Below are 25125 nucleotides of genomic sequence, written 5' to 3' on the forward strand. Positions count from 1 at the left end.
TACCTACAAAAATACCTACACATACCTACATAAAACATGCTTTAAAAAATAGATATACCAATCTTAAAATCGCTGATTAAAAAATAGGCAGAATGAAATGTTTTTAGTTTCTGGTGTCTTTCAGAAGAAATCTGAGTGTTCTGTGTGTAGCAGAACTCTTAAGCCTAGGTACCTGAAATTCCTAACCTTCCACTCAAAATTCCTAACTCCATAAATATGAGTAATTTTTCTATGTAGGCAACTTTTATCACATTCCCCAAGAAGTCTGTGAACAAAAACGGTGGGAGTTAAAACCACTACTTTAGAGGAATCTGAAGAATGAATATAGTGAAAATGTTATCCCACTCATTATCAGATCTCAATTCTATTTTATTTTTTACAAGGACACAACTTAGGTAGATGATCCCAATTATATCCCACAATGGAGTACACACCAATCTGGATCACCTTCCCAGGCCAGGGATTCCCGTTCTCTGGTAAATGCACCTTTCACTTGGCCAGCTGTTTAGATCAGAGAGAGGAAATGACCCAATGCTGGCTAATGAATAATTTCCCTGGGGAATATGGAGTTGTAACTAAAAATCTAACAATAACCTGACTTCTTCCTTGCATAAATTTAGGAGGCTACTGGACTTGGGACATTATCTGTCACGTGGATCAGGAAACAGACAAATCCAGTCAGATGAAAGAAACAGATGAGTAGGAGAAAAGGTAACTTCCTGCTTGTTCCTAAATGGTCCAGTCTCTAGTCCCCTTCTCTTCTACAAATCCAGTTGTTCCATGGGTTCCGTGAGCCCCCACCACCTCACACCTATAATAAAATTCTCCGCTCTTTGTTGGCATAGGTGAGTTTCTATCATTTGCAAACAAGACTGTTAAAGCAGATTTTATCTTTAAAAGAAAACACTGGGTTCACTTTGTATTGGAAAAGTAATTATTTATTATGACAAAAATAAAACTGTTGAATGAAAACAAATGAAAGTTACACTATATTGCACCATGATTGGAAATGAGCCAAAACCTGTCTAAAAGATGAACATTCCAGAGCAAATAGCATCCTTTTACTTGGGTTAAATAGGCATGCAAACAACTCATTATAACATAATTGCAGAAATAAAAATTACAAGTACTGGCAACCTAAACTTAACATATAAAAGAAGCACTTCATAACAGTAATAAAGTATTAAAAACTTTAAAACATGGCATTTAAACAATCCCACCATCAGGAAAACATGCTTTGAACCATTTTCAAGAAGTGATAATGTGAATGCATTAATTTACTTGCTTTAAATTTTTGTTGTTGTTGTTAATGCTTATATATTGGACCAATGGAACACATCTGTTTGGCTGGGGTTCAGACGTGCAGTCTGTGGTGTAAAAGATATTTTTCTTTCCTCTGCACAATACCAGAGGACCCACAGAGCGATCCAATTCCTAATTCTGACCTATTAATACCATCTTCTAGTTGACCAAGCATAGAAACTAAAATATTCTTAGAGCTTTCGCAGAAAGTCTGAAGCTTGAGGAGTAACAACAGTTTGTATTTAAATCTTAAGAAATGCACATAAATATGAATACAGACACTTTAAAGTTGTTTTGCATTCTGAGGCAAGAAATAATAAATATTGAGTACAGGGCCTGCTGCTTCCTCTTTAATGCTCTAAAGCACCAATTTATGCTAAAATAGTAAAGTGTGATTATAATCATTCACTCTGATTAGAATAAACCCAACACCGAGGTTGTAATTGCTGTTAGGTTTTTGTTGTTGTTGTTGTTTTTAACATGCTCTGTGGAATAGATGAACATGGTAAAATCTGTAACTATTCTGTAATTGAAAAAAAATGACCATTTTATTTCACACTTTCAATGAAATAGCAGTTAAACTTTTTTAAAACCATAAATACAAGTTTTTGTAACTACACTCAACAGTTTACTCCAAGAGAACAAAATAGGGGCTTTCGGAGTCCCTACATTTCCTGAGGGAAAATATAAAGATTAAAATGATTATGGTCTCTTGTGAATGGGGCTTACACATGCAAAAAAGTCACTGATGACTGGGATCAACTGATGGTCATTTGATATCTTACCAACACTGATGGAAATATATTCACAGTACAATAGAATCAATCCAATTTAGGATTTCTCCTTTCCCTTATTTAATTAAACTAATTAAATATTGACCGAGCACTTTCCTATGTGCTTTAATGAAAACCGTATGTGTATCTGATATATCTACCATGTTGGCCCAGCTGGTGGTAAACAAGAGTAAAACAAAACAAAATCTCCAAGGAATGCTATCCCTTAGTTATGAATTCTGCATATTTCAAATACAGTTTGGGTGAAGGGGGTTTTTATGGGATGGTACAACATCCCACAAACTTGAGCAAAGCACCTTATGGGTAGAAAAATGAGGTAATTTTTTAATTAAAATTTTACAAGTTGTGCAAGAAAACATATCCATTCTTTTAAAACTTTGTTTTCTATTCCAAAAGCTATACCCAGCACATTTTATATTTCTCCATTTCCAGGAGAAAATGTAGATTACTGGTTTAAGAAATGCAAAAGATGCCTTCATGTGACTACAGTTCCAAATTCTAAATCCCTAATCAGTCTTTACTCCTTTGGCCACATTAATAATAATACAGGCCATCTAGCTCTACGGTAAAAAGACTGTATTTTCTAGTAATTTTAAGTACCCTAAATACGGGGAGAGGCAGAAATTCATTGCTTTCATTCACATTTTCTCTTATCTAATATCCTTTTGAAGATTTTTCAACCCCATGGTATTGTCTTTACTTGCAAGTGCTTTGAATTTGTTTTTCGGTATGCTTCTAAACCTCCAAATTAATATTTACCAAATGTTTCACCAAACTATATACACTTAAAGCTGCCTTTAGGTCTGATGGGCACAATTTTTTTTTTTTTTTTTGTCTGCTTTAAATTTAAAATGGAATAGTTGAAGATTTTTTTATATTAGTCTTTTTCTATTTATTTTGGTAACCTAAAATTTAAAAAAAAATACTTTTGGGGGGAACCTGGCTTTTGGATTTCACTTTTCACAGTAATAGTGAATCAATAAGGATGAGACACTACTGAAAAACTAACCTTGAATATAAACCACTTTCAGATTTATGTAGACATTTGTAAAAGATTGACAACCTGGCTACTGACCCTACTCTTTCAATATGGAAAGTCACACAGAACTGTAGTTTGGGATGGCATCAAAAGGCAATAAACTCTGAACAAACTAACCACTTACATTCAATTAGTACAAGCCAGGAAAATAAGGTAAGTTCTCTAGAAGAGAATTACTTCCAACACAGGCTGGTTCTTTCTAAGCAGCTTACTATCCTTCTCTTAGCAATATGGCTTGTTTTCTCTTTTGCATTGTCATTAGCTATTCGCTGAACTTAAGTTGAATAGCAGTTACTGATACTTTTTTCCCTACTTGGCTGTATTCATAATCTAAATAAAATAACAGGTGGGAATCAAATAATGGATAAAGATACATTTAATTTCATATTACATGTATTTCCCTACTATTTGGGGGATTTTTAATAGTAGTATATAAGAATTCAGAATTTTAAAACCAAAAGACATTTTAGAGCTGTAGTTTAAGTTCCTCAGTATGAGAAAAACAAAAGGAAAACCGTGGACACGAATTGTCTAAGGTCAACCAGACAACTGCGAAACGGCCAAATTAGAGCTCAAATCCACTTTTTAAAATAGCACAATATTCTACTAGATACAAGACACCATGCTGTATCTTGAAGTCACTTTACCCCGGCAAAATGTAAAATAGCCTTTAGAACTGAATCAGGGTGAAGTTTTTTTGGTTCCAAAGCCGTAGACGAACAGTCTGCCTCATAAAGTTAGTCTTCAAAGATAAATTCCAATGAAATTTATCCATCTTTAGACATGACACCAGTACATTTTTCTACTGATATGGTTTTACATAGTTAAGGACTAAATAAAAATTGATTATTCAGAACAATTATATTTATAATTTGTCCTAAGAAACTACAAAGATTTTTTTAAAAAGTTTCTATATTCTTTAAAATTTTCTTTGTGAGCCCCACAACTTTTCAGAGAATATTGTTTACAGCACTGCCTAGCACTGTTTCCATAGTAAAATAATTATTTTCTGTTTATGCTATAATGAAAGTTAAATTATGCTTAATCAAAATGACTATGGCTATGGGGTGGCACCCACTGAAAATTTTTCAGCAATGAAACTTAAATTTCTTACCTTTCTTCTAATGAATATAGAATAAAAATATTGATACCTTTAAGCATACTAACACAAGAAACTACAAGCAAAAATTACATATTTCATCTTCAGTTTTTAATAGATTATATATATTAATATTCCAGGTTTTAAGGAATTAAGTTACATTAACAATAAAAAATATTCAGTATATTCCCTTATAAAACGTTCTATTAATTCTAAGAGTTCTCAAATGGGCTTCAGTATGACTGATGGGTTTAAAGATGAAGGACATGACATGCTCAAAATTAAGAAAAATGCTGTATTTGAACTTGCAAGGATAACTGAACACTTTGGTTATAACATACTTAAAAGATTTCTGTTGAAATTTAATTTCCTTTTCAAATTAAAAATAAAAGGTAGAACAGTCTCCTGAAGGTAATGTAGGTGGGTCCCCTGCTTTTCACTTACTCTAAACTGTGCTAGCCAATACATGGAGGTGAAGGGGGATATGAAACACAAATTATTTCATCATTGAAATAATTAGCTGCTAATGTGACTTCCAAAGAACAGGTATAATATAAAACTAAGAATGTATTTCAAAATATGAATAAAGGCACTAATTACAAATGTACATTTTTCAGACAGTATCTTATAGTTCATTGATTTACAATGAATGGCAGAACCAATGCTCTAGTATTAGATACTTGCTTGGGTTAAAACATTCTCTTGGAGTAAAGAATAATTGGTTTTCACGTTACTGTAACAGGAAAGATTGAGTGAAAACCTAAAAAATACTCTTAAAAAGTCTTACATGAATTTCCTAATCATGAACTTTTCCCAATCAGCACAGTCTACACTGATGCCAATTTCATCTTCAACACATGGCTAACATAAATCACTTCTAATCCAAAACTAACCAAATATTTTTTAAAGGATTTAGAAAATAAATTGTATTTTAAAAATTAAATAGCAAATTTGAGTCTATACTAGTAGTTGGCAAAATACAATCAACTATTAAAAACACTTTTAATATAATGCTGATGTGGCAATATAAAAAATAACCATATAATCTGACAGAAGAAAATTGAACCAGCCAATCTTACTAGATACAAGAAGGCAGATAATCATTTCATAAGAACAAATACAGGAGTACTAAGTATGCTTTTTCTCAGGACAGACTTAGGGGAATTATCCTCAGTACTTATGGTAAACAACATAACCAAGTAGAAATTCAGGCAAACTGCGCTTAGGTAAATGGCATTTTCTTAATTCCCCCACACCGCACAGACACCACAAAGTATCCATATTGATTTATGTCTGCTTTTTGCTCATGTTCTTGATTATGGGTTATATTAAAAACTAAGTTAAACTAAACTTATCCTCTACTTGATATAGAATCACTAAGAAAAAGGTTTAAAACAAAGTTAACTGCTTTCCAAAGCCCAGAAAGCTTTCCTCTGGCCACTGTTCAGTTCAAGAGTGTGCTACAGCTAAAGATAAATCAGAAAAATGTTACCACATTCGACTAAATTAACTTGACTAAATATAATAAATCAAGAACACGTGAAAAAAGAGCAAAATTTAAATCAACCTACAAAAATATTAAAAATAAAATACCAATTTTGAAAACATATTTTGAGATTACAGACACTGAATCTTTTTCATCAAAATTAAAAAATACTGCAAAAATGAAGTATTATTCTCTAAGTATTCATTTTATCCCTTTCATTTCAGCAAAATCACACATTTGAATAAACAGGATCGAAATACAACACTTGTCTTTCCTCTTAAGGAATATACTGTCTAGATTATTGTTCATATTAGACAACTGCCTCAAAAACATTTTAATGCCATCCAATAAACTTTTGATAGATGATGACTTTTTAATTTATAAGTTGTTAAGAATATTAACTTTGAGTCTCATATTAATATTCTAAAAGCTAGGATTAAATTCAGCAGTTTCTGATACGATTTTAGAACCCAAGGCGTAACTACAAAGATGGCAATTGTTTCAAGTCTATTACATAATACCGTCAAATAAATTCAAGGAAACCCATGTAGTTTTTTTAAGTAATATACTGCTGGTGGTAAAAATGTTATGACAGACACAACTTCAAATTGTAAGAAACAAAATGGACTGTTCATACTTCAGCTTTAGCTACTGCCCAAAGTAGCTGTGATATATCTTGCAAAGAAAAGAGCTAAAATTTCTGTTGATAATAAAGTTGTTTGTAAACTGAGACTAAAATATATTCCAATTGTCTTATTTTTAGTGCTGGTATGCTTTACTAACTTCTGATAGTTTTATATGCATTGAATAATGTGACGTTCTTAAAATATCAGATTTATTCAAGAATATTTAACATCAAAGCTGGGCTTTTCAATAAATATTTTACCTTGGTTAGTTTTTGACCAAATGTTGCAGGCAGAAGAGTGAACTTGATTCCTTTAGAAAAATAAACAGCCTACTTAATTTCCATGCAAATAACAACTTAAATATTATTCCATGACTCGCAGTAATGTGGGGGAAGTTAAAAGGCAAGCACTCATGATGTGGAATCTTCCTTACATATATCTTCTAGGCAGATTTCTTTCTTTGTAGTAAGTTCTGTCCGAAAGATGAACGGTTTATAGAAGGAACAAATATTTAGTGCTGGAGAAGTTTGCAGACAGTACCTGATGGTTTCCATGACTACTCTATCAAACCAGTAATTCTCTGGTTGGGAGGGCGTGGTGGTCAAGAATTGAAAGCAATTGGTCATTAAGGTTATAAGAATATTTCAGACGACATCACGCATATGACAAACATTTCTTACAAGATAGTCACTGAATAATTAGAATAAACAGAAGAATTGTTGCCGAAAACATAGTTATACATTATGTTCATCCAACTCAAGATTAGTGTATTAAAAAAAAAAAAGTTAAGAAAAAACCTTTTATGTTCCAGTTCAGCTGCACTTGATTCAAGTGTTGCTCTCAGAGGTTTGTGTTGTTATAAATTAAACATGCTGCTGCCTTAGCAGCCAAAGGTACTAGGAAAAAATGTTCATGTCACACAATAAATAGAGCAGTCTCTTTCAAGCAAAAAAGTTATCTCACACCAATCCGGGAGGTCATCCACTCTAGACCTTGGCATAACCTGAACAAAAGATAGAAATATTTTTAAAATTAAAAACTTTATACTTAAAAATTGAAAGGATACTTATTATTTTTAAGTCTTAACCAAAGGCTGGTAGCACAATCATTATTTATATACATCAGTGTCAACATTTAAGCCACACTATAATAAGTTAAATTTTTAAATGGAATGTTTTCTTAAATATTCTTAATCAGTTTGTGGGAAACTGCTTCAGTCTCATCTGGAAGATACAACTTTGCCAGTTTTGCCATGAATATTGCAAATACTCCCCGCCTTTTAAAATTAACTGAGACTTTAACGACTAGGGAAAGTTAACAGGAACTTCACCTTACCCTCCTCAATTCCAAAGAATGGAATACTTACGACTCAGTCTTAAAAGTATGAGTCAAAAAGGCCTACACACAGCTATTACTGCAAGCTATTTCTGATAAATACTAAGAGAAAAACTAAGAAGGTGAGGTTGATTTGTGGATAAGCTCTCTGGTATAAACTGGGTAATACATAAATAATATTGGGTTCTTCTTGGCCTAATACCCACATTTAAATTGTTAGAAATGGAAGAATAGACTATATGGCATTTGTCTCAAATGTTTATTGTCTAGAATTATGCTTCCCAAAAGACCTTCTAATAATAAAGAAGATGTTCTCTTGCAGAAAGCTGACAGCTTAGGTTTAAGTCCTTGCAGAAAATGTGAACTTCCTTTCAAGCTTCCTCTTTAAAAGAAAGGTGATACTACAGTTTTTTTCTCAGTATATGATAAAGGCAACAAAGAACATCAAAAAATTTGGATTATGAAAACTTAATTCAATAGTTTATTGCTTTTTGGTAAAACGTTATATTTAAAGTTTTTAAATTGCCAGTGATTTTAGTAGAATTATTTCTATGTTGTAAGCCTGAGACACATTATAAAAATCACCTTTAATTAAGAACAAACAAACAGAAAAGGAACAGGACCTAAGAAGAAAACAAGTTGGCCTAAAAAGTTGGAAGAAATCTGAAAGAAGTCCCACCTCCCCTCAGACCGATGAACTTACCCTTCTCCTGTGAGAGCACAGCAAGATTGAATGTGCCATGGATGATCCTTAATTGAACTAAGGGTGAGGTATTTCGAGATTTCAGCTGCTGTCATACACCCTTTCATATCCTGTTTATTTGCAAAGATAAGGACTGCAGCCTTCCGTAAATCCTGCAATCAAGACAAAATATTTCTAATATGTGAAATACCACAATTTAAATTTAACCAGCTGAACAGTTATAATGAAGTGCTTCTACTTTAACATAATCGGGCGTTAATATTTAATATAATCTCAAATATCTATAATTTCAGTATTCATTCTAACAGATAAATATTAAATAATTATTTTTGATTTTTGAGTCAAATCGGACAAACTGAAAAAAAAATACATTTGAATTTTAAATACTGACTCAAAACTACATAAGTAATATTCTAATAGGTAAATATGATAGTACGTTGCCAAACACTAGAGTTTCCCCAAAACTTAAAAGTAGAGTACTGGTGGTAGGAGCTGGGCAATACTTCTTACTTACTAGTCTTTGTATAACATAAGCCCATTGGTTAATATTCACTTCAGTATTGTTTATACTATGAAAACATTAGAAGAATAGATTGACTGTGATATATTCATACTGTGGAAAACTATACAGTTGTTAAAAGGAATGAACTAAAGCAGTACATATTAACATGGATAAATCAGAATGTATTATCATGGATAAGTCACAATGTTGTACAAAAACAGCAAGATTCAGAAAGATATATATTATTAGTTTTAAAAACATGGAATACAGGCCAGGCACAATGGCTCACACTTGTAATCCCAGGACTTCGGGAGGCTGAGGCAGGTGGATCACGAGGTCAGGAATTCAGGACCAGCCTGGCCAAGATGGTGAAACCCCATCTCTACTAAAAATACAAAAATTATCCGGGAGTAGTGGCGGGCACCTGTAATCCCAGCTACTCAGGAGGCTGAGGCAGAGAACTGCTGAACCGGGAGGCAGAGGTTGCAGTGAGCCAAGATCGCGCCATTGTACTCCAGCCTGGGTGACAGAGCGAGACTCTGTCTTAAAAAAAACAAAAAACGAAAAACAAAACAAAAAAACATGGAATACAATACTCTGTATAACTTCAAGACATAAAAATGTAGTAAAAGTATAAAAACATGCATAAGAATACCAATCACTACTTTTAGGATAGTAGATACCTCTGAAAGAGAAGGGAGGAAAATCAGATTGGCAAGGTATCTTAAGATATTTCATATCTTATGTTGATATGGTGCATGAATGTGTTTTACTAAGTTTTCTTAAATATCTGAAATACTTAGAATTGAATTAAGTGATCTTGAGTTATTCATTAAAAAACTTTCAGTTACTATAAACTTTTGGGGAAAAGACCCTCAAGTTTTCCTTTTGTTTATCTCATTTATCAGACTTTTAAAGGCATGCTTAAGTAACTTTAGGTTTGAACATTTTTTGTAATAACAGTAGTAATCTACAATTAATGTCTTAGAGTTTTTTAAGTTTGAAAAAATAATGAGCATTTTTTTTTAACCTCAAAACTTTCATCAGTTTTGTACGTAAAGTTGTGTTAATAATAAAATAGCCAACATCATATCACACTAATCTTTGCAAAAAAGCAAAGGCAATGTACAGATACTTTACTACATTGTTTTTTAAAGATTTACTTTAAAAATTTACCTCATGAGCCAACATTCTGTATAATTCTTCTTTTGTAATAGCTAGTCGTTCCCTGTCAATGCTATCAACAACAAGAATGATGAACTAGAAGAAAATTAAAAGGAAAGACAGAAAATTGAATGGGATGCTGAAAAGTTTTCTGTAAAACCACTCAAGTAATCTAAGTACTTTTCTACACAGCATCATCATTACTATAAAACATTTACTGCTTTTTCATCATAAACAGCTTTTACAATACTGAATCACATCAAGCAGTAAAATCCAAATGTTAACGATAAGAAAATAACTCAAAACTTCAACAAATAAAAACTGTGCCCAACTTGATTTTTTTAAAGTGATGCCCGAATACATAATACTATGATTTGTTTTCAAATGCTGGTAGTAAAAAGTAATTTTTTAAAAGAAACATTAATTTCAGTAATATTTTCCACTAAAACTTCAAAGTACTCCGTTATCGTTCATATAAACAGTCAATAATCACTTACTTCTATGTACCACAATCTCCTAACTCTTAGAAAGAAAAGCTAGTTTGAAAGAAAAAGATAAATGCATCTTAAAAATAAGACAATTTTATAAAACAGTATCAACTACAAATGCTCAAGATTGAAACATAGATACTTAGGCATTAATATACTGGAGATGCAGAGGAAATTAAAGGCAAGAAGCCAGAAAAAAGAGGAGAAATCTGTCGGTAAAGCTATACATGAAAAAAGGTAGGTCTTGCATATTAAAAAGTAAGAAGATATAGGCCAGGCATGGTGGCTCACACACATGTAATCCCAGCACTCTGGGAGGTGAGGTGGTATGATCGCTTGAGCCCAGGAGTTTGAGACCACATTGGGCAACATAGTGAGACCCTGTCTCTCTACAGAAAATTAAAAATAAAAATTAGCCATGCATGTAGTCCCGCCTACTTGGGAGGCTAAGGTGGGAGGACTGCTTTGAGCCTAGGAAGTTGAGGCTGTACTGAGAATCATGCAACTGCACTCCAGCCTGGGTGACAGAGAGGCCCTAACTCATTTTAAAAAAATGTGGAGGGGTGGGTGAGGAGAAGGAGGAGATGGAGGAGATGATGCAGCGGAAAAGGGCCCTTAAACCGAACACTTTATACAGAATAAAAAGTTAAGAAATGAGATGAAATGATGCTATTACAGCAGGAGATAGATGCAAAATAAACAGACATGAAGGGTAGAATTAGATTACAGAGATGACTTTAAAATTAGGGAAACAGGCTAGGCGCAGTGGCTCATGCCTGTAATCCCAGCACTTTGTGAGGCCAAGGTGCGGGGATCACTTGACGACAGTTCAAGACCAACCAGGCCAACATGGTAAAACCCTGTCTCTATTAAAAATACAAAAATTAGCCAGGTATGGTGGTGTGTACCTGTAGTCCCAGCTACTTGGGAGGCTGAGGCAGGAGAATCCTTTGAACCTGGGAGGCGGAGGTTACAGTGAGCTGAGATCGAGCCACTGCTCTCCAGCCTGGGGGACAGAGTGAGACTCTGTCTCAAAAAAATAAATAAATAAAAAATAAAAATAAATAAAATTAAGGGAACAGACAACTAATCTGAATATAAACTGAGTTGGGCTTACAAGGGAATAAATGGAAAGAATGTCACATGGCAAAGGAGGAATCGACAGAATATGGGGATGCAACTGTGAGTTAATGAGAGGAAGGTGTCAGGAATTACTTAATACCTGTAACTTCTTGTAATATAGTGGACATACTGCAGCTTTTAGGGGACTCTTCCACATGAAGAATTTTCAAAAAGCAAACTGACATGGGCCACTGTTCTTTGTAGTAATTTTGATATTCTTGTAGAGATCACTTATTAAAAGAACATTTCATGCAAATGGCATCAGTAATGGGTATCTCTTTCTGGACCCATGCTAAGTCTTCCAGAGTTTCAGTCATTTCAAGAACTACCCTTTTGAAACACTTTAAGTACATATGGATTCACTAGGATCAACTTTGACCTATTCATTAATGATAACTGTCCTTTTCACAGCTGGAGTTAACTGTGAGCTTTGAACTACTAACAGCTCTGATGTTTAAATTAATCATATGCTACAATGTCGTTTGTCCCTTACTTTTTTTTTTTTTTGGAGAGCCAGCGAGACTCTGTCACCCAGGATGGAGTGCAGTGGTGCTATCTCAGCTCATTGCCACCTCTGCCTCCCAGGTTCAAGCTATTCTCATGCCTCATCCTCTCGAGTAGCTGGGACTACAGGCACATGCCACCATGCCTGGCTAAGTTTTCTGTTTTTAGTAGAGATGGGGTTTTGCCATGTTGGCCACGCTGGTCTTGAACTCCTGGCCTCAAGCAATCTGCCCACCTTGGCCTCCCAATGTGCTGAGATCACAGGAGTGTGCCACTGCAGCTGGCCCTTCCCTTACTTTCTAACTTATTCTAGTTTCAGAACATTATTTTACTGTATAAACATGTAAGCTACCCTTTAACGACACTATTTCTTACCAACATCTTCTGCATACCCAATAAAATAATTAAGTGCTACCATAAATTCTGAGTATCTATGATATGCCATCTTCGTTTACTACTTACATATTGCATTGGAATATATACACATATACACATATGCTATTATAATATAAATCTAGAACAATACATGTTTTTTATTTAAAAAGGCAACTTTGTTCACCAAAAATTCTTCATATTACATCCTTTTCTACCTCCTCCTTTCCAACTCCATTTTTTTTTTTTTTTTTTGAGACAGAGTCTTGTTTTGTCACCCAGGCTGGAGTGCAGTGGTGCCACCTCGGCTCACTGCAAACTCTGCCTCCCAGATTCAAGGGATTCTCCTGCCTCAGCCTCCTGAGTAGCTCAGACTACAAGTGCACCCCACCACACCTGGCTAATTTTTTATATTTTTAGCAGAGACAGGGTTTCACTTGTGTTAGCCAGGATGGCCTCGATCTCCTGACCTCATAATCCGCCCGCCTCGGCCTCCCAGAGTGCTGGGATTACAGGACTGAGCCACCGCGCCCGGTCCAACTCCAATTTTTAAAAGGTCTCGGCCAGGCGCAGTGGCTCACACCTGTAATCCTAGCACTTTGGGAGGCTGACGTGGGCGGATCATGAGGTCAGGAGATCGAGACCAACCTGGGTAACACAGGTGAAACCCCACCTCTACTAAAAACACAAAAAATTAGCCGGGCATGGTGGCGGGCACCTGTAGTCCCAGCTACTCGGGAGGCTGAGGCAGGAGAATGGTGTGAACCTGGGAGGCGGAGCTTGCAGTGAGCCAAGATCGTGCCATTGCACTCCAGGCTGGGTGGCAAAGTGAGATTCCGTCTCAAAAAAAAAAAAAAAGGTCTCATTTTAGAAAAAATAATTGGTTAGGTGTACATCTTTGCAAAGAACAATTAAATGGATACAATTGTGAACTCATACTCTCAAGGATAAATCTCTCTAAACTATACTGAATGGTCTTAAAAAAATATCTGCCTAGAAAGAAATAAAAGCAGAAATAAAATATGAATATATCCAGGTTTGTTCCCCAAGTTAGCTCTGAACTCATAAGCGGCAGAGAACTTTGAGAGATGATTTGCAAATCCACTTTTTTTAACTAAAAAAAAAAAAACTACCAACATTTTTAATGTTCATGTTATGAGAAATTTTTAAATTAATAAAATATTTCATTCCTCTCCCGGTCAGGGTCTCTTAGAAAGTTGTGAGATGATGGGGAAAGCTATATAATTTCTCCATGTGTCAGATCTCTCCAACCCTGGAGATATTAAAATCTTGTGAAGATGAACAGAGAAAGCCTGGCCAAACAGTAAGCACTCAACTAACAATAGCTCCAAACAGTCTTTCTATTCGCCTTTTCTTTTATTTGAAAACCCAAATTCTTAAGTCTCATTTATGAAATTTTTATCTTTTTTAAAAAAACAGAAACCCAAATTCCTTACAAAAAAGGATCTTATTAAAAGGCAACTGTCAGGATGGCCGCGGTGGCTCAAGCCTGTAATCCCAGCACTTTGGGAGGCCAAAGAGGTCAGATCACGAGATCAGGAGTTCAAGACCATTCTGACCAATATGGTGAAACCCCATCTCTACTAAAAATACAAAAATTAGCTGGGAGTGGTGGCACGCCCCCTTGTAATTCCAGCTACTTGGGAGGCTGAAGCAGGAGAATCGCTTGAACCCAGCAGGCGGAGACTGCAGTGAGCCAAGATCGCGCCACTGCACTCCAGCCTAGCAACTGAGCAAGACTCCTTCTCAACAACAACAACAAAAAAAGGCAACTGTCAATACACCTAGGTCCAGCCTATCTACTTTCTAGGTTTACTCTTCGGACCTTTTGATTAAAATTCAAAATTCATCTTAGCATACCTCTGTGTTTGAGTAATATGTGTTCCAGGATGATCGCAGAGACTCCTGACCACCAATATCCCACATAAGAAAATGAGTGTTCTTCACAACTATTTCTTCAACATTGCTTCCTATGGTTGGAGAAGTATGAACCACTTCATTCATTAAGCTGTTGAAAGATACCATAAAAGCTCTTGTAAATCTTGAGAATCTGAAGCAACTTTTATCTCTGTATTTTTAAGATCAATGAACCTTCTGCACCAATGATGATAATCGTTAGCATGAAAATTAGAAACCTGGAGAACATTTGTGCAAATAAACATCTAGACAACAACTCCAGAAGAAAGACTTGCTTTATGTTTTTTTAAATTTTTTTTTTAAATGGGAGGAATTGCAAGCTTGATGGAAAAGAAAGGAAACAGTGTGGTGTGAATTTGCATTTCTGTGGCCAAAAATTCCAATACTACCATGCCCTGTTATCGATGAAAGACCCAATGTCCCATCCCATCCTGAAAAGCAAGTTTCTAGGCGACTGTGACACCAATACTTGCAAAAGAGAAAATATTGGATAGTAGGCTATCCGTAATTTTGAAGACTGTCTAAATTGAGACTTAGCCACAACAATTAGTTCAGGCTTTTTAATCTAAAGTAGTCCTAAAAAGACAACGATGGGCAAGTGAAAATTTAAATTAACTATAAACATATTTAGAAGGCCAGGCATGGTGGCTCACGCCTGTAATTCTAGCACTTTGGGTGGATCACTTGAGGTCAAGAATTTGAGACCATCCTGACCAACATGGTGAAACCGTCTTCACTAAAAATACAAAAATTTGCAGGGTGTGGTGGCGGATGCCTGTAATCCCAGCTACTCAGGAAGCTGAGGCAGGAGAACCGCTTGAACCTGGGAGGTGGATGTTGCAGTGAGTGGAGATCACGCCATTGCACTCCAGCCTCAGCAACAGAGCAAAACTAGGTCTCAAATATGTGTGTGCGCGTGTGTGTGTATATATGTGTGCGCGCACACACACACAGACACATATATACATATATTTAGAATACTGATGCTCATACCTCTTGTATTATCATAATCATTGGTAAAGCTACATTAATCAATTAATTCAACAAATACGCCCTTGCTGGTAACACGTCAGTCCTGTGTTGGAGGAGGCTTGCAATTCTCTCTTGCGTTTTATGTATATTTTTGAAGCCATGTGTAAAATTATTTCAACAAAGATGACAGGTTTCTGAAATGTTTATATGTGATGTTTAAAAGCTAATTCATATTTAAACACATAATCACCAATGAATGAAAATGTTTTCAATAGAAATAAGTAGTTACGCAACTCTGAAACAACAAACTTTAAGTCAGTAGCTTTTTAGCAAAGTAGTTGAAAAATGTGTTAATTGCTGGCTAATGAAGTACTTCTGGCGAGCTGAAGTACGTCTTCAGCTTCTTCAGCTAAAGGGCTGTCTTCTAATGCAAGATGAGTGGGAAGGGGTACACAATGGTGCAAAGAATTGTAGAACTATTTTGTTAAAGTGATTGGTAGATCCATTTCTATTGCTTAATAAGGATCATTTCATTGGCACTGAAAGGATAATGGAAGGTACTCTGACAAGCGGAATGATGAGCTGTGAAAATGTCCTAAGGTATTAATAGATTTCTCTGAAAGTCTCAAGGCTTTCCCTCTTGCAAGCTACTACAGCAATATTTTCAGCAGTGATCACATTTCTTTTGACTTGACAAGTCTGGCTATGTTAAAAAATTCCAAAGCTATTAGTCAGGAGGGTAGCAATGGCTTTCTAGAGCTATCAATTTATTTACATAAACCCAAGTGTGGGTAGAACTAAGTGAAATCCACTCTATCACCTCATCCCAGCACTTTAATATGCGCTTTATTTATTTTAGTTTAACATTAATTTCTTTCAAGGCCAGAAAACAGTAAGTGTTTGTGAAGGGTTTAGCAAATGTTTATTTCACTCACTTTTCTATAGATTGTGTTTGGTAAAATTAAAAACAAAACCAGATGAGTTAATCGGTACAGCACACCAACATGGCACATGTATACATATGTAACAAATCTGCACGTTGTGCACATGTACCCTAGAACTTAAAGTATAATAATAATTAAAAAAAATTTAAAAAAAAACAAAAAATACATATTTAAGTTTTTCCATCACTATTATAATGCATCTCTTATTAATTATAAACACATTAGTTTCAATAACTAGTGAAAACTGTTTAATAGACACCCATACTTACAATTGGTAAAGAATGGTGGTTTTCCCTGCATTATCCAGTCCCACTATAATTACTTTGTGTTCTATAAAAAGAAAGCAAACCATAAACATTTAACATTACTGCAATTACATGCTTTCAACAATGATTATTAGTTAGCTCATTAAGGAGAATCATTCACTGAGTATCTATTACTAGACTGTTAAAATACAGAAAGAAATGTTATGATGTTAAGGCTACCCAGGTTAAGTAACACAATCAATTATCATTGATTCTCTGTCTAGTTCTCTTGTAAAAGAATGTGGGAGATGGGTAAGCAGGAAACACCAGCAAAGTTGGTCACTTATATTGCATCTAGGAGAGAGGAGATCCAAATATTAATCTAGGCAAAAATTAAAACCTAAAATGTAAGTTTTCTAAAAAGCCTGTTTTACAGACCTTTTTAGCTCTGTACCAATCAAGTTAGCTTTTTATCAAAATGTTTTCGTATCTGTAAGTTTTCCCACCTATGGATACCAGGATCTGTTTCTTCCTCTCACTTAAAAATCCCATGTGAGCTTAAAATGGAAATGTTTCACCTGTCACAAAGACAAACGTATACTCTCAAGTTTTTATGCAATTGCTCATTGTTTAACAATTTTTCAATCGGCTTCTACAGTTCTTTCAAGCAGATTCTGTTTCTGCTCTTTGTACAACAAAAATCTCTTCATTTCTTTCCTTCTTTGGGTGCCATGCACTACATATTCATCTCTTTTAATAAGTGGTTGCTAAAGTTCATCTAATTATTCTGTTAAGCGGTACATATTCTGCAATGTCCTTTGAATACAGAAAACACCCCAGATACCATCTTTCCTAGATTTTAACTTATGCCAAATATACTAAAGATCCCCTTCTCCAAGGCAGAAGAATGCTCTAAAAGTTACAAGTTAACATCAACAGGGTAAGTAGGGAAGTTGCCACAGAATCACAACACAGTTGATTTAAAGGCAACGACTGGGCACATCTCATATCAGAACCCCACTCTTCTTGATGACCTCTGGTTAATGTCAACATTCTGGTCATACAATCAACTATCAGCTCATATTCCTAAAGTTGTAAAACTTTATCAGCTAAAAAAAGAGGGACCGAGAAAAGTTAAGTTCTTGAGACGTGCAGGTCTTCTAATGACCTACACACTCAAGGTACAGCCTATAACAGTGCAGGATAAACAGACACGGTCCTCTAGAAGGGCTATTTTCACTATGGTAGAAGCTGCTTTGTAAAACAAAACAAAACTTGCCTGCTTAGTATAACCCACTATAATTCTCCTTATTTATTTATTTATTTATTTGAGACAGGGTCTTGCTTTGTTGCCCAGGTTGGAGTGCAGTGGCATGATCAAGGCTCACTGCAGCCTCGACCTCCCAGGCTCAAGTGATCCGCCCACCTGAACCTCCTGAGTAGCTGGGACCACAGGTGCACGCCACCATGCCTGGCTACATATCCTCTAATTTCTAATGAACCCAATCTTTTAAGTATTACCCTGTTTGTTATCCCTTAAAGTACAAGAACTTGTATCAGTGAAGGAACAAATGGACTGCCTGGCACTGAGCATTCTACATTTTGGTGACAGCTAGAAGCTCCACCTACCAAGCATCTAGAGAAAACAACATGCTTGCAGTGGTGAGAAGGAAGCCACTAGTTTAAAGATAAGCAAAACTTGAAGGCAGATAATTCCACTGGGAGAAAGGAATGGAGGGATAGTACCAGATGGCTCCTTGTTGAAGCAACTCAAGTGAATACCCGGGTCATTTTCAAACAATCCTGCTCCTTGCTTCACATTTTGCATTGTGATGCTTCACACCATACTGAAGGCCCATGATGGTAAAACTCACCAATTATGCATAACTTTGAAAGACAGGTCCCAATGAAGTAATTTTAGGTTAAGACACTACTGTTACTATCAGTTATAGTAAATCAGAATGTTTTAGGCCAGGCACAATGGCTCGCACCTGTAATTCCAACACTTTGGGAGGCCAAGGAGAAGTGATCAGTTGAATCTAGGAGTTTGAGACCGAACTGGGCAATATAGTAAGACCCCATCTCTTAAAAAAAAAAAAAAAAAAAAAAAAAGCCAGGTTGGGCATGGTGGCTCACACCTGTAATCCCAGCACTTTGGGAGGCCGAGGTGGGCGGATCACAAGGTCAGGAGTTTTACACCAAGCTGGCCAATATGGTGAAACCCTGTTTCTACTAAAAATACAAAAATTAGCCAGGCGTGGTGGCAGATGCCTATAGTCCCAGCTACTCGGGAGGCTGAGGCAGGAGAATCACTTGAACCCAGGAGGTGGAGGTGGCAGTGAGCCAAGATCGTGCCACTGCACTCCAGCCTGGTGACAGAGCAAGACTCCATCTCAAAAAAAAAAAAAAAAAAAAAGAATAGTCTGGAAGACAGGATGCAGATAGATGATAAGTTTAAGTTTGGTGTGATTGAAACTGGGTTACAGTCCAGCGTTAAGGCAGAATAAGCTAAAGGAAGAAATGTGAGCCACAAGATTTGAGATCTGAGCAGTCAGAAGTAAAGGACAACAATCATACACAGTTGGCAACTAGTATTCAAAAAAACATGAAATTCATGGATTTGAAAGAAATGATTAAATTATGAAATTAAGATGTTACTGTTACATAGTTCTGAAAATGAACTACAATTAAAACTGTATTTCATTTGTTCTTAATTCTGGGTAACACTAGAAATAACTGGCCGGGTGCAGTGGCTCACGCCTGTAATCCCAGCACTTTGGGAGGCCGAGGTGAGCAGATCACCTGAGGTCAGCAGTTCGAGGCCAGTCTGGCCAACATGGTGAAACCCGTCTCTACTAAAAATACCAAAATTAGCCAGGCATGGTGGCAGGTCCCTGTAATTCTACCTACTCCAAAGGCTGAGGCAGGAGAATTGCTTGACCTCGGGAGTCAGAGGTGGCAGTGAGCCGAGATCATATCACTATACTCCAGCCTGGGTGACAGAGTGAGGCTCCATCTCAAAAATAAATAAATAAATAAACAAAATTTAAAGACATAACTAAGCCAGGAATAGTGGCTCATGTCTGTAATCCCAGCACTTTGGGAGGCCAAGGCGGGCGGATTACCTGAGGTCAGGAGTTCAAGACCAGCCTGAAAAACATAGTGAAACCCCATCTCCACTAAAAATTCAAAAATTAGCCGGAGTGGGGGCGTGCGCCTGTAATCCCAACTACTCAGGAGGCTGAGGCAGGAGAATTGCTTGAACCCGGGAGGTGGAGGTTGCAGTGGGCCGAGATGGCACCACTTAACTCCAGCCTGGGCGACAGAGCAAGACTCCATCTCATTTAAAAACAAACAAGTAACAAAAAAAGAAATAACTGATGACAGGTTTGTACAGTCATAACACTGAGAGAAAAAGACTATGCCTACGAAAGTTCAAAAGAAATTTAAAAAACAATGCAAAACTTTAGAGGTGAGCTATCATACACACATATGTATTTCATAGAACTACACTGATACATAAAATGTTTGCAAAGATAATCAGATTTTGAAATTATTTCCTTGAATAATAACTTTCAAAGTAAACAGTCTTCTAGTTTAAACAAGACAATATTGCAGGAATTAATGTACTTTTAGAATGCTTTACTTAGACAACATATGCTTTAGTATACTTATTCACAGAAAGGTATCTAATTTATAAGATGCATGAGACTCTAAAATGCTACAGAAAAAAAAAGATGAGAATGTGGAAATATTGGAAGAAAGACAAGGGAAAGGAGTAAAGTAAGATCAGTAGTTCTTAACACTGGCTGCACATTCGATTTACCTTGGCACTGATGCCCAGGCCACCTCACCCCATTCTGATTCAGTTGGTGTGAGGTGGGGCTTTCAGCCTGTTATTCTAATACATCTAACTCCACTGAAATAGGTATATATAGTGACAAAAATGGAAAATGCTGAGATTGGTAGTTAAATTTGTTGACTCAGAAAACAAAAATACAGGCTAAGAGACATCTGTGGATTAAACTCTTCAATGAGTCCCATTCCTTGCTCTAGATAGTTTAATGTCCTAGTCAACACTGGAGGCCCTCTGTGATAAGGTTCTCCTGGCTGTCTTTCCAATTTCATCTCCTCTTCACTCCTCGCAAGCAAACTAACACACAGCCAAGCTCAACTATTTTCAGCTTCCCTAAAAGTACCAAACTAGCTCATTCCTCTCCCTTTTGCATATTAGTCCTTCTGCCTAGAATAACATGTCCCTTCTACTCGGTCTGTCTAGCATGCCACCCAAATTCCTAGTCATCTTTACATTACAGTCCAAGTATACCTTATGCTGCAGCCAACGTTATATTTTTACACATATCTGTTAAATAATTTACCACACTGCATTTTTTTTCATGTTTGTCTCGTTTATTGATGTTTGAGTACTTTGCCAGGAAGACATCTTTCTTCTTTAATTTTGTATCTCCTATGTTAAACTCTGAAGATTGGCCTATGGCTGTATGAATAACAACAAAATAACAGAATAACCACTGGTTCTAAATTTTCCAACAGGAAAGTTAGAGGAAAAGAAAAATTCTAAGTAGAAATGGAGATTTAGGAGGCCTGAACAATTATGTGATTATAAAGGGAGCCACTGAATGTCTTTCATCATCTTCTAAATTTTCTCCTTATATCTTTTATTCCCTCTAGTCTGAGTAAGGACGCCTCCAACGAAAAATGAGCGCAGCCATGTAACAGAAAGGGCGAAAGGAAAATGGGAAAGGATATACAGGGAAAACCAACGACTTTGGTAATGTTTCAATTCTCCAGCTCAGGGGAAAGAGAAAACTGGTGACTTTTGTATTAATCTTTATACCTTTAAGCACGTCTTAAAATGCTGCTTTACAGCCGGCCGCGGTGGCTCACACCTGTAATTCCAGCACTTTGGGAGGTCGAGGCCGGTAAATCACCTGAGGTCAGAAGCTGGAGACCAGCCTGGCCTACATGGCGAAACCCCGTCTCTACTAAAGATACAAAAATAGGCCGGGCGTGGTAGCGGGCGCCTGTAATCCCAGTTTCTTGGGAGGCTGAGGCATGAGAATCGCTTGAATCCAGGATGCAGAGGTCGCAGTGAGCTGAGATCGCACCACTGCACTGAAGACTGGGCGACAGAGAGAGACTCTGTCTCAAAAAAAAAAACAAATAAATAAAAATATGTTAAATGTATGGATAATACCCACTAAGTGTGAAGCTCTGCTCACTTTGAAATCATTTGATAAGTAATACTATCTCTGGTTACTGGATACAGGCACATACATATACACATGTGGGTGCCTGAATCTATATTTATAACCTTGAAAAAGACTATTTTAGCGTTCTTATCAATCTACAGAACAAGTCAACTAAAGCCATTCCATTACCTCCACAACTTCTTAAATCCAGAAAAAGATTAGATACCTACATTAGCAGTAACAAATTGGTACCAACATAAAAAGAAATAAAACTGGCTTCTTAATTATGTCCGGCTCTTAAATGTAAAATGAAAGGAGTTGATTTTCAAAATTGGTTTCGATTACTAAGGAACCATTCTGTTTAAAGGACGCCTAAAACTTCTTATCGTCGGCCCCTTTTTTGGTCTGGGTGTTTTCTCTCTTCAAAAGACATCACATCTCATTCTGACTCAGAACAGGTTTTGCAACTTCTCGGCCCTTTGGACCTGCCACTTCCAGGTGTCTCATTACCTGTTCTAGACTAATTACGGACACGTAACGTCTTACACAAAACAGAAAAGCATTTAGTTTCTGAATGCCTTAAAAAAAAAAAAAAAGTTTAGAATGAAGATGCTGGAAAACTCGTGTATCTGAATAGGACAACTCACTCCCAAGTCCTAGAAGAAAGGGGAAGAAATCAGAGTGAAAGTGCACTGGCTTACGGCTCAAAGGGCAGGGCGGGAAAACAAAGCACCAACAGTATTTTTTAAAAAAAGTTTTAGGTTTCTGGCCGGACACTTATCCTGGGGCTACACATAGATACAAGTACGCTTCAATAACGACGGGAAAGGCCCTCCATACGCCTCCGGGCATCATTAGCTGTGTCCCGCTTTACTTCGCCAATATCCAAACAGTCTCAGTTTGGATTCTGGGACACCAAATGCCTTCTCTTCTGCCTCCCTGTTTCTCCCACACGTCAGGTCTCTCTTGTACGTCCTCCAGGTCTAAAACACAGAGTTTCTGCCCGCCCCCTGGCCTAAGTCCCTTCCTCCTCCGCTTCTCCGAACGCTCCGTCCCCTGCCTCCGGTGTCCCCATCGGCGGCCGGACCCTCCGCCTCGGATTCGAGCCGCCGCGCAGCTCCATCCTTCTCACCTTGGTTACAGAAGAGGCTCCACAGTTTGGCGAAGATCAGCCCCATCATGAGCACCGGGGCGGGCCGCGGGGTCCCTTGGCAGCAGGTGCCGCTGCGCCGGGCCCCCCACCGCGGCGCGGGCTGCGGGGAGCCGAGGAGAACCCGCCTGAGATCACGCAGCTAGGGCACTGCTAGGCCGAGAAGCCTCGACCTGACCCGTCAAAAAGCGCCGCGGCGAGTCCCCACCGGATAGCCCTTTGTTTCGAGCCCACTGAGCCCAACGCCGACCCGTAGTCCCCTCGGTCTGAACCCACCTACCCACCACAGCCTCTCTCAACCCCAAGCCCCGCCTCCACCCCGCCTCCCCTCCCGGTCCCAGGACCACCCATCGCCGGAAGCTAGGCGCGTGACGTCGCCGCGCTTACGGCAACACACGCCTTCGACGTGGCGTTTTCTTCGGTTTCACTTCCGGTGGGAGAACCCCAAACTGCCAGCGACTGGGAATTTGCGGTATCACAGGGAGGTGGGGAGTTTCCCTCGGTGCGTGCTCCCTCTGATGTCAGCCTTCAAAGCGTTTGTGGGACTCCTCTTTGATTTGAGTCTCTCTGCTGCTAGCAGCTGCGGACCTGACCTCTAAAGCCAGAAAAGACCGTAGGTTCTCTAATTGAGCAGCCGCCGTTTGCTGCCCTTAGAAAACTCACAGAAGTGAAGAGTGTTTCTTGACTTCTTCCTGTTCCTCTAGGCAGGCGTGCTAGGGATTAGGAGTTCTGCCGTGATTCTTTTTCATTCATTTATTCATCTATTCATTCACGTATTCATTAATTCGCTTATTCATGTATGTACTCATTGATTGACTGATGGATTGCAGACGAGGTAGGGCTGTGTTGCCCAGGGGGTTTCAATCTCCTGGGCTCAAGCAATCTTCCTGCCTCGACTTCCCAAAGTGGTGGGATTACAGGCGTTGAGCCACCGCGCCCGGCCCCTGTCGTGATTCTTAATTCTGAAAAGAATTGATTGGGAGACGAGCCATGGAAGGCCTGTAGCCACAGAGTTCAGTTATGTGATTAATAATAACACATAATAATAACACACAGTGCCCCTCCCCATTTTGCCAAGCATTAAGTATGTTCGTGGATCCCAGATCGAAATCCACGCATAAGCCAATTCGCTATATAATTGTTTTCAATTCCACTTTCCATGGTTAGGTTCTAGCATTGAAAAGAAAAGCTTCACAGCCTGGAATGAAACGAAACTGAATGTCCTTGAAACCATTTGACGGAGGAGCAACCTTAAGAGACTATGACTTCAGTCAGATAGTTGGATTTTAACCTTGGCAACGTGGCCTTTTAACATGCCAAACTGTTGAGTTAACTTGTACAAGGAGAATGTATGACTTATGTCCTCCCAGTTCTATAGTTTAAAGACTCTTTAAGACTTAGATGCAGGATAATATGCTCCAACGTTACGACAATGAAGGCAAGTTTCATGCTCCTGTGTAGAGGAAAAATAATGTACTGAGCCTATGCAAACGTAACTGTCATGACTATCAGTTGAACCATAAATGTGAATAATTTTGTGTTTGTGTAAGTAATGGCTTAAAAGGACATTTTTAGTCCTAGCTTCATTATCACAAAACAAACTAGATTCTTTAACAGCTTTTTCAGCTTCTTGTTAGACATGGATGTAAACCACATTCTGCTTTTTTTTTTTTTCTGGCTTTCGGATTTATAAGAAACCATTTCTGAAAAGCAAGCATTTTGGTATGCAAATGCAGACATTTGGCCAGGCGCCACGCTTGTAATCCCAGCACTTTGCGAGGCCAAGGCGGATGGATCACGAGGTCAAGAGATGGAGACCATCCTGGCCAGCATGGTGAAACCCTGTCTCTACTAAAAATACAAAAATTAGCCGGGTGTGGTGGCGCGTGCCTGTAATCCCAGCTACTCGGGAGGCTGAGGCAGGAGAATTGCTTGAACCCTGGAGGGAGAGGTTGCAGTGAGCCGAGATCACACCACTGCACTCCAGCCTGGTGACAGAGCAAGACTCTGTCTAAAAAAAAATACAAAAAAGAAAGAAAATTCAGAGAGTTGAAGCAAAAAATCTATAGATTGCTTAAACATTTTTATGATATTTTAGAGACAGAATTATCCTTCTACTTTTAACTA

General features: G+C 37.6%; 1 protein-coding gene across 1 annotated transcript; it reads right to left on the minus strand.

Annotated features, from left to right (window-relative positions):
* Positions 1-920: 920 nt before the first annotated feature.
* On the minus strand, positions 921-23328 carry ARL5B (ADP ribosylation factor like GTPase 5B). Its single transcript, XM_025397261.1, has 6 exons — positions 22981-23328; positions 16660-16720; positions 14418-14565; positions 10063-10146; positions 8385-8536; positions 921-7349 (listed from the first exon to the last, which is right to left on the minus strand). Exons 1-6 carry the CDS (start codon positions 23027-23029, stop codon positions 7301-7303), a joined length of 543 nt encoding a protein of 180 aa, XP_025253046.1. The 5' UTR covers positions 23030-23328; the 3' UTR covers positions 921-7300.
* Between the last annotated feature and the right edge of the window lie 1797 nt (positions 23329-25125).

The sequence above is a fragment of the Theropithecus gelada genome, chromosome 9, assembly GCF_003255815.1.
Source record: "Theropithecus gelada isolate Dixy chromosome 9, Tgel_1.0, whole genome shotgun sequence".
NCBI classification, from domain to species: Eukaryota; Metazoa; Chordata; class Mammalia; order Primates; family Cercopithecidae; genus Theropithecus; species Theropithecus gelada.

Excerpts from the sequence above, each read along its gene's own strand:
- ARL5B (XM_025397261.1), bottom strand. The coding sequence starts at position 23,029 with ATGATGGGGCTGATCTTCGCCAAACTGTGGAGCCTCTTCTGTAACCAA. Across the intron at positions 16,721-22,980 it reads GAGCCTCTTCTGTAACCAAG|AACACAAAGTAATTATAGTG; the intron begins GTGAGAAGGATG and ends TTCTTTTTATAG. Across the intron at positions 10,147-14,417 it reads CATATTACTCAAACACAGAG|TTCATCATTCTTGTTGTTGA; the intron begins GTATGCTAAGAT and ends ATTTTCTTCTAG.